Source organism: Psammomys obesus, unplaced genomic scaffold (genome assembly GCF_907164565.1).
Source record: "Psammomys obesus unplaced genomic scaffold, mPsaObe1.curated_primary_1811, whole genome shotgun sequence".
Lineage (NCBI taxonomy): Eukaryota > Metazoa > Chordata > Mammalia > Rodentia > Muridae > Psammomys > Psammomys obesus.
This window is the reverse complement of record NW_026591918.1, coordinates 11,052,876-11,066,708: the sequence shown is the minus strand read 5'-3', so window position 1 is coordinate 11,066,708 and position 13,833 is coordinate 11,052,876. Positions and strand designations below refer to the sequence as shown.

Below are 13,833 nucleotides of genomic sequence, written 5' to 3'. Positions count from 1 at the left end.
GTGAAAAGTCTTACAGTCACGCTGAATCCAAGTGTTCCATCTTCTTTAATCAGCTCCACAAAGTAGATTTCACCAGCATTGGTTTCTGGAGGTGATGGAGGACAAGAACCAGCACCCTGCCACAAACAAACAAACAAGACAAAGCCATGAGGCACCTTCCCTACAGCTGCAGATATTCAGCTTTCATGCATGACTAGAAGCTAGCAGCCTTGCACCCAGAAAGAGCATGAGCCTGGAGAGACATCTGCAGCCTCATCAATTCCTTCACAGGTGAGCATATGGAACTCTCTCAGGCCCTCTAACCTCCATTTCCTATTCCACATAACTGGTCTCCTAACTGTAACTATGAATGTGCCAGTACATGCCAGGGACTAAAATGCAGAGTCCTCCTGTGTGCACTCCCATTGAAAACATCCATGTTAGACCTGAAGCTGTTAGGTAACTTCCTGGATCACTCAACACATGGTGCCAGCCAAGCACAGCACACTGGCTACCAAACACACAGAAACTTCTTGAGGCAAAAGCAAACCTCAGAACTTCCAACCATTCCTAACAAGACTGTTCATGATATGATAAATTTTTCAATGGTTGAAGGCCTTGTGAAAAAGATTATACCATGTACTAAGCAATTCCTTTTGTACTTGTGACAATATATATCTTAGATTTGTTTATCCATTCAACTATTCATAAGACATTTATTGAGCACCTATTATGTCCAGGATGCTGTGGTTTGAACATCTCCTCCAAAATGCATCCTTAAATTTGATTACTAACAGTAAAGTATTAAAAGGTGAAACTTGCGTATGAAGGCACAAGTCTCATGAATGTATTGCTGTAGGAGTGGAATGGGTATAAAAAGGAGATGTTTGTCTCCATTTCCTCTTTCTATCTATCATACTCTTGGATGCTCTCCCCCTGTCATGCCTCCTGCTGCCGCAGCATGACACAACACAATAACCTTTACCAGATGTGGCTCCTCGACCTGGAACTTCCCAGTCACCAAATAAACCATTGTTTGTACTTCGCCCGTTCTGTTAGGGAAATGGAAAGGGCAGTAACGACATGGCACTACGCAAGCTGCTGGACACCATGAGAAGACTCGGCTGCCTGTGTTGAATTGCAGTCTAAGGCGCTCGAGGCTTTCAGCAAGGAGATTCCCAATCAGATAACCAAGAACACGTGTGATAATAAGTTCATGTGATATGATGAAGGGACTGTCAGAGATAAAGCTAGTACGGGGAAGAAATGAAATGCAGAGCCAGGTCTGCCTGAAGCATAAGCCCAAGGGCACATCTGAATTCTGACAAGGTGTACTGAGCTGATGGACCATTGCTACTAGATAGAAAATGTCCCCTTACTAACCAGAACCCACTGTCCCTAGTCTTTCTTTGCTTTGAGATTCCTGGTATATGTTGGAAAATACTATCAACTCATGGAAAAATAAAAAAGGTAAAGTAAACTAAAACTCATAATTTCAACAGAAGAGCTTCTAAAGAGATCGGTATGTAACAGAGAATGTGCCGGTTCTTCCAAAGACTCCACACTCCTTGATTTGGCAAGGTGTTTAGACTAACCACGAAAACTTGAGGAACGAAACAACTATCATGGATGACATCATAAGTGGGAACATAACAGCCACTGTGCCAGTGGTTACCTGGCCACAAAGCTGGACACCTGATATGAAAAAACCTGGATGATATAGGTCCTGTAGCTGTTCAGGCCCCTCCCAACTGCCCCTAAAGCCAGCTTGCAGAAAAGCCCCATGTTACCAGCTTGTAGCTGCTTGACATGGCTCATCAAGAGCACAGAATAACACGGGATAAGGGAGCACCGCTGGACTCCACAGCCTATGCTCTTTCTTTAGATAGTAGAGTGTAGACTAGAGAATATGCATCTTCAGTGATAGAGGGAAGGGTGGAGGGCCCTGCCTGGGTGCTGAGCACTGCACCTGAGCCATTTCCGGTCCTCTGACATTTCTTCCTTGGTCATGTGTGTGTGCTGACTGTCTTCCCAGGTGCCCGTTGCTCAGGATGTCTGTACATAGCATGCCAGAACTTGATGTGCTGTTCTTTTCATCAGCGGGGATATTTCCACAAGCACCTATGAAAAACAAGTCAATGTTTGGAAAGGCTGGATAAGACACAGAGTTCTCCTGGACTGACAGACAGTACTTTTAGAGTTGCAGAGGATGCTGTGAATTCAGCATTTTGTGAAGAACACTGCACCTGGAATAGAGAAAGAGAAGGTTCTAGATGTGATCAGAAACTTGAATAGAAGTCACTTGTGTGACCGTTATGAAAACATGGGAGCAAGAATAGTGAAGAATGCCAGCTCCTCTTTATTAATTTACTGCCATTTCTCAATAGGTTACCAGAAAAGTGTCACCTCAGCTTAATTAGAATCAGCTTAACTAATCAATCAATCAATCAATTAAAACAATAAAAAAGATGAACTAGTTTGTCCCAAATCCCATATTTAACGTGACCTTTGACAAAAACATGTGAAGCCCAGCTATCACCAGCATGTGATACAGAGACCACCATGTAGCATCCTTGAGGTATACGTGGTAATACCGGGCTCTGGGCTCCTCTAAGAATTCCTGCTTACTCCAATCAGCAAAGACCAAATCAAAAACTGTAAGATATGGATCAACAGGTAGAACTTTGAGTAAGGTAACTAACATTTCTGGCCTTCAATTTCTTTATATCTAAAATAGCTATGTCAGTAGCATAACATTGTAGGATTAGTGAAACAGATTATTTATAGACTGAGGCATATATATATATATATATATATATATATATATACACAAAGTTATGTGTGCACATACATTCATACTCTCCTACATATGTAGATTGGCACATATATATCAGCAAATACATTTACTGTTAATGTGCTAATTCAATATCAATGTTTCAGCACAGGAGGATTAGAGAAAATACTAATAATAGAGTTTATTTAATAGGCATAATAGAGTTTCTTTAGACCTGGAAGTGGGAACGCTGCTTTGCTACAGCTTACTATTACTAGCATCCAGGGAAGCGCACGTGCTTATATATTGGAACAGTTTGATTTAATAAATTTGGCCTTGAGCAATCCAAATTTAAGGCTACTTGGTATGTATGCAGCGAGTGAGGAAGGTACCAGTCCAATCTATGATGCCATGTTCAAGATCATTTTTCTCGGTGCATTGTAGACTGGACTTTGGCAATACTGTAAACTTCTGCTCCCTTTCTTCCACGCCCTTCATGAGAGCAGAGGATAGGACTTTAGACCTGAAAAGCCAGACTGTCCCACTGTGCCCTTTGTAACAGAAGGCTAAGCTGGGAGTCATGTTTAATCGTGATTGACAACTTGATAGGATCTAGAATCATCTAGGAGATGTATCTCTGGGCAGGTCAGTAAAGGCATTTCCAGGAATGATTAGCTGAGAGGGAAGCCTTTACTCAGAGTGCATAGTGCCTTCTGACCTTGCAAGGGAAAGCAGCATTGCTCGTTTGCTGGACCATCTTTTCTTGTTTCTGAGTATCTGTCCTCAGCTCTGCAGTGTGAACTGAGGACCAGCAGCTTCCCAGGAATCCTCCAGTGCCAAGCAGAACACCTGAGATCTCCAGCCTTGTGGACTAAGCAGCTACTGTCCTCAGCCTCTGCAGAGGGCAGACGGCCACTGCTGTCCAACTTATCCTGCATCACTCAAGCCCATCTGAAAACAATCCTCTTTTGTAACATATAGTCATTCTATCATTTCCATTCCTTTAGAGAACCCTGACCTTCTGTGAGTGCCTACCCACTCAGTTTACAACAAATTTTCATAGCTGCTCATAACAGCTGTTAGCTGATGACTTCTAATGTCTGCTCTAGAATAGCTGCCTAACAGGAGACCATCACTGGTCCTCTAGCCCCACCAATGGACGAGCTCAAAAGAAATAACAACTGTGGCAAAGTCATGTTCCCAACAAATAACTGGGCCACCACAGGGAGATGGCATGTAACTCCCAGACAGTGAGCACACGGAAATGCTAATACAAGACTATGGTTAGAGCACTGTAGATTTTGGATAGCAATTTTTAACGTCTCGACCATTGTAGTAGGCTGTCCTTGGACTTCACTGAATTGTGATTTGATCCCCTGGTACCATTGCAACACAAGAAGTGAACGAACGCCCTCAAAGAGAAGAAGGTGAGAGGAAAAGGCAGATTACTGACCTGCCTCAGAAAGAGCTGTCGGTGCTGTTACATCCAACAGAGGCAGTGATCTTGAGGCTAGCATGATGGGAGTGCTGGGGCTGGCCCCTGGGGCATTGTGGAAGACCCTACTGCCGCTACCTGCAGTGAAGGTGAAAGAGAAAAAGCTACCTGGTGACAGCATGTGCAAGTGTGAGACAGCTTTTCCAAGGGTACAGCACGTGGGAGATGTGCATTTAGAGATGAGCCTGAGTTTACAGGCTACCTCATGTAATTTACAAAATCACCCAACCCAAACGCATCAGTGGTCCTTAGTAACCAGGGTGAGAGGAAGGATCCAATGGGCAGTCCTTAGTAACCACACTCCCTCCATTCCCTCTATCAAGAACCCTACCAAAATGCCCCAAGTAAACATAATATTGTCCTTTTGCCTATGCATTTGTTGCTTAGCTGCTGTTCTGAAGTTAAAAGATGAAGTAAACAACCCTAACCCAACAAAGACTTCAGGGGTTGACCTGTAACTAGACAAGTAAGAATACTGTGTCTACGGTGCAGAAGCAGACTAAAGACCAGTCCACTGCCCTTCCCAGCTGCATAGGTGACTGCTCGACCTTATGCCAGCTGTAGAAATCTTGAACTTGAGTGTCAATAAGAAGTCCCTCCCTGTCATGCAAGAAGAGTAGACAGAAACACAAATATGCTGGGTGTAGGCAGCCATACTTAATGAGGAGGCTGTTATCTTGCAGGGAGACATGCAATTCTGGGACCCACTCTGCCTCTGTGATTGCACAGCACAGTGATTGGTGCCACCGTGTTGCCTCCTTGCAAGCCATGACCCTGCTTTCCCAGAGCAACACAGAAGACCCACATGGAGCTTTGTGGTCTGTGCTCGTGGTGATAGCAGAGGAGACGGTTCCATTGCCAAAAGTAAGATGAAACATACCTTTTGATTGAGAAATGATTAATTCTATGTTGTCAGGAGAATTCTGAATCATTCTAACAGCCATGTTGAACGTGAAACCCTCCAGGCTGATGTGATTCAAGGCTAGTATCTTGCTTCCTGGAGAAAAACAAACAAACAAACAAACAAAAACATGCAATAACCCCAGCCAGGAAATAAGAAAGGTGGTACCTTAAAGCATATCTGGTAATTTGACTTAGGGTGTACCTGGTTTGATCTTTTTAGCTTTTTCTGCTGGTCCCCCAGGTATAAGAGAAGATATGAAGATGCCAGGCTTTGCTTGGTCAAGATCTTCTCCCTCATTAATGACAAAACCTGTAATCCAAGATGGCATTGATGGTAAGATGATATTTAATGACTTTGCAGCCCACGTAGCTACCAAGTGTTGATAACTGCACCTGAGAAAGATGCCTGGGGAAAGCGGAGTGCTCCCTCTTACACCCACAGCTAATGCTAGAAATGCAGCCTACCCACATGAGCTGGCTTGGTGACAGGAGTCAGGGCTTGCCCACAGCCTTCTGTGTGTGTATTTCACATGCATGTAGATTCACATGCATGTGTTTGCATGTGCATGTGGAGCTTCAGAGTTTTACATTGGATGTCTTCCTGGATTGCTCTCTACTTCATTACTTTGTACATTTTTTTCTTATATGTTTATGCGTGTTTTGCTTGCATATATGATTTGGTACCACATGTGTGTAACGCCTGGGGAAGTATGGTAATGACAGAAGGTATCGGATCCCCTAAGACTGGAGTCATGGTTGTAAGCTGTCATGTGGGCTTCAGCTCACCACTTTATTTGTTGAGGCAGTCTCTCATCAAATGCAAAGCTCTCAGATTCAGTCTAATTAGCCAGCTAACTAGAGGAATCCCAGATTTCCGAGTGCCAGGATTACACACATAATACCACATACACCCAACTTTTTCTTATATGGGTGTTGGGGATCTGAATTCTGGTTTCACATTTGCATGGCGAACATTTCATAAACTGAGCCACCTCCCCAGTCCTGTGAAATATAATTTCTAACCAAATACCCTGTCTCTATATCCTTTTTTCCTGCATGATGTTAAGATTTTCAATTGTGATTAATAATTGGTAAGAAAGACTGGCTACTCCTCTATGTAACTAAGAACTAGAGAAAGGTTGGTCCAAGGTCTGTGTGTGTGTGTGGAAGATGGAATCTTGTGCTTAGATGCCTGCAAGGAATTCTTTGTCCCAAACATCTTAGTGTTCTTTTTGTGGAAGAGATTGTTGAAGAACACAAGATAGGAGAGAAGAGGCCAGACTGGGGAAGTGGAAAAGTTGAAGGGAAGAATGGTGCCTGTTCTCCCTCTGCTGAGCAGAGTCTGGGCCTCACCTTCAGAGAGCTGTCTTACCAAAACCACGACGTGGGTCCCGCTTCAGTGTCACACACACAATGTCTTGGTTGGGTTCTTCCGTAAAACTCTTCCTTCTGCTCGTCTGTGACCCTGGGTGCAGAATCAAAGCAGCATATTTGAGTTTTCCTCCCAAAGCAGGTGGAACCTAACAAAACGCACACACACAGAAGCAGGAGCAAGTCACAGCAAATGTCCTGTCAACCTGGGATCAGGTCACTGAGTATATATTCATTGAGCCACAACTGGACCACTGTTAGTCAAGATTGAGTTGGAAAAGCAGAGACCATGGCAGGGTGGCTGATGGTGCCCATTTTCTGTGTGATTTATCATAACTCTCCCCCCATCCCCTGGTGCTAGAGATGGTAGACATGATCTCTCAATGCTGTGCACAGTGCCTCAAACTCACTATAAATCCAACAGTGGCTTCAACTCTTGATTGCCCTGCCTCTGCATTCAAGGCACTTGGCTTATAGACATGTGCCACAATAGTCACCTAACATCTGTTTCCTGTACTGGTCTTGAGACAAGATAGAGAGTAAGCTGCCAGGGGTGGGGGGACGTATATTCCTGCCAGTGACAAGTGAAACAGAAACACAGAGATGCAACATCAAAGTCTCCTTCTCTGAATCTTGCCATAGCTTGATCTTGAATGTCCCCAAAAGGACCATGTGTTGAAAGCTTGTTGCCACTGTGTGTTGCTTCTGGAGGTAGCACCACCTGTAAGTGGGGGGAGGGGGCCTTAAAGGTATGCAGAAATAGAGTCATTACCTTGCTTGTGTGGTCTTGAAGGGGCTATTCAACAGAAGTCTTTGTTTCTCTATCTGCTTCCTGACTCTCATGAGTGAACAGGCTTCCTCCATCATCTACTCCTACTTTGATACACTCTGCCATCACAGGCCCAAAGCAACAGGGTCCAACAACCAGGACTGGTACCTCGAAAATCATGGGTAAAAATAAACCTTTCTTCCCTTTTGCTTTTGTTTTAAGACAGGGTCTTACCAGGTAGCCCTGGCTGGGCCAGAACTTGATATGTAAACCAGGTTTGCCTCAAACTCACAGAGATCCTCCTGCCTCTGTCTTTCCATCTTCCCTCTTTATAAACTGACTCCTAACAAAATTTATTTTCTAATAAAGAAAAGCTAACATGGGTCTCTCCCAGTCACCAACGTACAGGGGTTGACAGCCCAGCCTGTGTGGCCTGGAATACTTCCCAAGCTTGTGTCTGGATGAGACCCAAAGGAGAAGCCTCAAGGTGTTTCTAGAAAGCTGGAGTCTTGGGGTAGGATTTCTGTTACAGTTCCAATGGGAACCCACACACACTGGTGACCAAGCGCCAACTGATTAATAATCAATTTACATCTTCCCTCGCCAGGAGCACACCTGTGCCTGGCGGCACCACCCAAGGCCAGATGTTGACCACGAGAGGTCTTCTCAAATCCAAGAAGTGTTGAAAATAATTTTTAAAGTGAAACGATTGTGAGCTTTCTTTGGGAAACAAGCTAAAGTAGTGGTTTGAAAAGAAGTGAAATAGGTAAGGCTCCCTTCCCTGCACCTGGCCGGGCTTTGGTCCATACCTGTGCATATGCTCTGAGGAGGTATCCCAGAGAGAATATGAGGTGGCTTCTGTATCATACTGATGCTGTTCAGCTGCTCTCGGCCGGTGTAAGGACTGAGGGGAAACATGAGACAGTAAGGTTGGTGCTCCTGGGAGGGACTTTTTGTCTCTTTGTTAGTGTGGCCTGAAGAAGGCAGCTTTCTGCCCAGAGATTCAGAAGATCCCTAGACAGATGCCACCGCAGGCTGGTCTAGTGAGGAGGACAGCACAAGCAGGAATGGCGTCCGTGTCTCTGTCCCAGAGGGCTCATCATGATAACCCAGATGCCATACCAACCTCCACTGTCCTCCTTAGTCTGCATATGCAGCTGCTCCAGAACCCCATTTTTGATGTCTTTTGTCCCCCAAGGGCTCAAGGGTTCAACTGTTGCAAGTTTGGTGCTCTGTGAGGTGATATTGGGAATTTTAAGTTGAGGGGCCTAGTGAGATACAATTAGGTCACTGGAGATTCATTCCCTCCTTAGAAGGGACCAATCAGTTCCTATAGGACCCCAGTTAGTTCTCTGAGATAGTTGTTATAAAAGAGCAAGACTGGCCTGACCCATGGCCCTGTCTTTCCACTGGGTTTAACAGAAAGACATCTGCCACGAGATAAAGTAGCAGCAGGGGTAAGACTGGGAATGAAGGGTCCAGCAGAGCCAGCGTCATGCTGTTTGGATGCTCAGTTTTTTGAGATGTGAGCTATCCATACCCTTTCCTCCTTTTAAGGTATTCAGCCTTGCTGGCCTTGCTGTCAGTTTTAAAAATATAAATATGTATATATATATATATATACACATATACATATAAATATATAGCAAAAGAAAGCAATGTTTCAGTAAGCAAAGACTGTTCTAGATAGTAGACAGAAATGAGTCAAATGACCCAAGGTCACCTCAAAAACACGCTCACAAAGAAGGATTGTGGAGAATCTAAGAACAGACGCCAATATGTGTGTGCTCAGAGCTCTGGAAACAGCCATCTTTGGGCCTCCAGGACAGCCAACCACCACAGCAGGGTCATCCAGCCTGCCCCCAACACCTGGGAGGTTACCCTTACCACACCGGTTAGACAACTGGACATCCGCAGGGCCTGCTGGTGCAGCCAGCTGTCTATGAACCCTCTCAGGGTCCCCAGTGTTGGGAGACAGAGCTTGTCATGGGAGCAGAGCATAGTAGCACTTTCGGAGCACGGAGGAGCCTCATTCTGTATCCACTCCCCTTTTGCATCCGGTCTGGTAGCAAGCCCAACCCAATTTGACAAAAAACCCACTAGGGGTCAGGCCTGGACCAGCAAGGAACCATCTGAGTCAGAGAGGTACCAGGCCTCTGGGAGCTTTATGGAGCATCAGCCTCCCAAGCCCACTGAAGTGCCCAGGAAGAGAGACAGAGGCAGAATCGCACAAGCTCAAGGAAAGGAAAAAACTCCCAACACTCAGGAAGGATGTGGGAGAAGCTTCAGAATGTAGTGTCTCTGGGTTCCCTTTGAAGAACAGCAGAGGCTTTATCTGGCATGGGTTTCTGCGGCTCACGTCATCAGGGCCACCCGGGAACTAGCTCTCAATTGTTCAAAATCCATTTACTGTTGGCCAGAAAAAGACAAGTCGTGTATGAGTCAGTTATTACATGAAGAACTTACAAGAGTCACATTCACAGGCTGAAAATAGATAGTGGATGCCAAGGGCTGGGTTAGGGAAAGGCCCAAGTGGGAGGGGGTGCTGAGGGAGGGTGGTTTTCTACACAGGAAGATGAAGAGCACTAGGAAGGATGGTGAGGCCCAACAACAATGTGAATGTACCAAATGCCTCTTTCTTAGACAACAAACTAGCAAGCATAAAATGATTATGATGATACATTTATGCCTTGTGTATTTTACCACAATTAAAGAGTGTGTGTGTGTGTGTGTGTGTGTGTGTGTGTGTGTGTGTGTTTCCTCAAAATGCCAACCTCTCTTGTCCATTTACTGACAACTTCCACATTCTAGCTTCAGAACTGAGGATACAACTGATGCATTGCTATTCTTGGGAGTCTCTGTGCTTAGAGCAGACGGATGTGAGCATGTGCTTGTTGGGGTGCGTAGACACAGGGAAGGGTTGTCCTAAATGGAGCCAATGTAGTTCAGGAGCCAGCCCTTTTCTGGGCAGGCAAGGAAAGGCTTCAGAGAAGTGAAGCGAGGAAGGTAGCCAACAGCTCTGTAGTAAGAAGCTCTGTGTAAACAGCTTCTATGAATGGCGCTGGTGATCAGGCGTCCCCTCAGGGTCAAGGCCACAGGCTGCCTGCCCTTCCCACTCTGAGTCTAGCCTGTATCTCTCAAACACTAAGCCATCAGCGTGACCTGCTCTTTCCCACATGATCTTACCTGGCCACTTCTGGCTACCTGTGAGCACCAGGAGGCATGGAGCATGTCTGTGCTGCAAATACTGAGTCCTCAGCACCTCCCCCCCCCAGGACAGGAATGAGGGAAGTGCTTAAGAAACTGTTCCAGTTAGACTTATAGGCTTGCCCACGTCATTTCTTCCCTGAGCACAAATCCTACCTGCCAATCAAGACTTGACATCTCCCCCCACACATTATCTTGCTGTATCTATGCATGTCTTAGGCTTTTAACCCATCTTGACCACAATAAGAAGACACAGGTTCCTCCCTATCTCTAGAGTTTAGGGCAAGTGCTCAAAGACTTGAGCTAGAACTGAGCCCTGAGCAGCCCCAGTAGCTCTTCTATGACCCACATCCTGGATTAATGCTTCTTCTTCCCTTGCTCACGCCTTCCCAGCCTCATCACCATAAACCTCACCTGCCCCAAGGCATGAGTTCCTGTTGTATTTCTTGGGGAAGTTCCAAATGGCCAAAGACTCAGACAAGTCCTGCCATTTCTGAGTTTGCCTAAAAGTTACCGATAACCTCCTCTGACATGTTAGGGACTGTGTTGGTCATTTATAAAGCAATACGAAGGCAAACATGAGATAGAGAAAGAGTAGGGCTGATGGAGGAATCCAGTTCAGCTTCCTGTTAGAGGCAAGCTACCAGGTAATGGTGCAAAGGCTCTCTCATGTAGGTGCCTGTCAGGACACTTCTCAAGCCCGACTGTTTTTAAAATGGCTGCCATGCTATGGAGATATTTCTTAAGATGGTTGCTATGGTTTGAATAAGTGCTCTCCAGAGTCCATGTGTAGTTAAAAGGCTGCTGTGGGTCTGTTGGAAAGTAGAACCTTTCAGAGGTAAGGCTTGGCAAGAGATTATCTTAGCCAGACTTGTGTTGCTGTGATGTAAGATACCCAATAGAAGAAGCAATGGAGGAGTATTTTGGCTCCCAGTGAGGCGCTTCAAGCCATAGCCCTTGACAGCACTGAATCTGGAGCCAGGTAATGAGAGTGTCATGGAGACATGTGGCAGAGGGTGCTCACTTTATGCAGACAGGAACTGGAAGTGGGGGGGGACTCCTAAGGACCTGCCCCCACTGACTTCCTTCTACCTAAATCACATGCCTTCCAGTTTTCAGCATTTCCCAAAACAATGCCACCAAGCAGGAACTACACTTTCAGTATATGAGCTTTTTAAAAAGACACTTAATATCCAAACATTAACAGAAGTCTTTAGAGGCATGAGATAGTTACAATCCCACTTCCTCTTGGAAGGAAGTGGAGAATTTCCTTCTTTACTCACCAGAAACAAATGGACTTCCTTCACCACATACCCCTGCCGTTACATCTTGCTTCAAAACAGGTCCAAAAGTCAGTGGGGCCAGTTGACTATGAAACTGTGAACCAAAATTAACCTTACCTCTTTTTAAGTTTACTGCATGGGGTATTTTGTTATAGCAACAGAAAACTAGCACAATGGCCTGGAATGGGTCATAGTTACTTCTGCATTTAATTTACATTTTAAATTATACTCTCTCTCTCTCTCTCTCTCTCTCTCTCTCTCTCTCTCTGTGTGTGTGTGTGTGTGTGTGTATGTGTGTGTGTTATGTGTGTACACACACATATGCTATGGTGTGTGTAAAGGTCAGTGGACAGTGGACAGCTTTCAGGAGTTGGTTTCCGTCCACTATGTGAGTACCAGGAACAGAACTTGTGTTGTTAGGCATGGCTGCTAACTCTTGCCAGTCCTGCTTCTGCTTGTAAACAACAAAGTGCTAGGAAGTACTTTGAACCAAAGGGTGACAGGTAAAAGATGGCCACAAACCCATTGACACTGTCACATTGAGATGATGCCTGTTTCTATTCCCTTTGAACCCAAGAGAGGTGGCAGAAGTTAGGACACGTTTGCTCTGGGATACACATTGTGACCATTGGCAAGCTCTTCCCAAGTTCTTGGAACCCAGAGCAGCAGTGAAAACCCTTGCTAGAGCTGCAGTATGGAAAGAGCCTAAGGCAGCCAAGGAGGGAGAGGGTGCCAACGTGAAGCCATCTCCATACAGAGGGCATCTGCTGATGACTATCATGGCCTCAATGCCACACAAAAGAGAATTCGGCCTCCTTTTCTAACCCATAAAGTTATAAAGCAGAACAACAAGATGGTTGCTGGTCTCTGCCACTGTTCTTGGGGTGCTTTGCCATGGAGACTCAGAATGGGTCTGCTTCATTATTGATTGATTTTGTACTTCATGGTGAGGTGCATTTGCAAGAGCAGAGTTGGGGCAACCGTTTTCTAAGCATTACTTTATGGTGTCAGTGTATATGCATGCATTTCAGCTCAAATAAATCATCTGTTTCCTCCTGCTAAAGCAGATGTATAACTCATCTTCCCCCAAAGCAGATCCTGCCACCCCCTTCTCAGTACACAGCCTGGGAATCTATGCTATTTATGAAACTTGCCTTGTAAGTGTAATCCAAGTTCTAGGCTATTTTTAAATGCATGGATCATTGTTTTACAATGGAATGCAGCATTATGGGCTCCCTGCTCTCATTTGCAAACTTAAATGACAAGCTGTGGACCTGGAAAGTGCAGCATGTCAGGGCTATGAATACAGTCTCCCGAATGGGCTGCTGGCTTTAAGTGCTAGCCCTTGAGTTTCCCCTTCCGGAAAATAGGAATCATGACACGAACAGCTTCACAGAGTCATGTGGGTTAAGTTAGTTTGGGACCAAGAGCCAAGAGCAGGACGTGGGTTATGGTAGCCCAATGGTGATTATTGGCATTTGCTAATTTTACCTTCCTGTCACCACCTAGCTCTTTCTCTGCCAGAAGGTGTGAACAGAAGGGTATGGAAGCGGCATCTGGCTCTATGGCTATTGGCTTAAGCATAGTGGTATACATTCCATCTCTGGGTCAAGATAATAGAAACCCAATGAATATACACATTCTTGAGCATCAAAGTTCACAGAGTTTAAAGTGTCAGGTACAGATGGTTCCACTGCATTGCATGCCTGGTTCTCTGGGCTCCAAAGAAAGACAAAGCCTACCTGCTTCTGATTCCTTTTGTCCTGGGCTCCTTGTTGCCTTGTGTGTTGTCCACAAATGTACCCAGTTGGCTTCCTATGGCATTCTGCAACCTGGGTACACACAACTCATTTTCTGAGCATGACAGTTTCTGAATCCAAGTGAGAGGGTTGACCTTTGTCTTGTGTGCAGAATTCACGTTGGCTATTTGTATGAACTTATCCTGAACTGAATTTGGGGAGAAAAAAGGACAGACATATGCTCAAGGTTACTACAGCTTTGCTCATTGCTCTTGATACACTAAGACACTCCTGACCCTGACTCTCTTCTCCCA

The 13,833-nt window shown here is 45.2% G+C and overlaps 1 protein-coding gene across 1 annotated transcript in view; it reads right to left on the bottom strand.

The window, feature by feature from the left end:
• Frmpd2 (FERM and PDZ domain containing 2) overlaps nucleotides 1–13,833 on the bottom strand; it is a 101,280-nt gene that overhangs the window by 24,745 nt on the left and 62,702 nt on the right. Inside the window, exons 17-23 of the mRNA XM_055612436.1 lie at nucleotides 13,523–13,727; nucleotides 8,100–8,194; nucleotides 6,523–6,615; nucleotides 5,353–5,460; nucleotides 5,128–5,244; nucleotides 1,949–2,100; nucleotides 15–116 (exon numbers count right to left, since the gene is read on the bottom strand). Coding sequence (XP_055468411.1) covers nucleotides 15–116; nucleotides 1,949–2,100; nucleotides 5,128–5,244; nucleotides 5,353–5,460; nucleotides 6,523–6,615; nucleotides 8,100–8,194; nucleotides 13,523–13,727 — 872 coding nt within the window. The remainder of the gene's footprint in view (nucleotides 1–14; nucleotides 117–1,948; nucleotides 2,101–5,127; nucleotides 5,245–5,352; nucleotides 5,461–6,522; nucleotides 6,616–8,099; nucleotides 8,195–13,522; nucleotides 13,728–13,833) is intronic.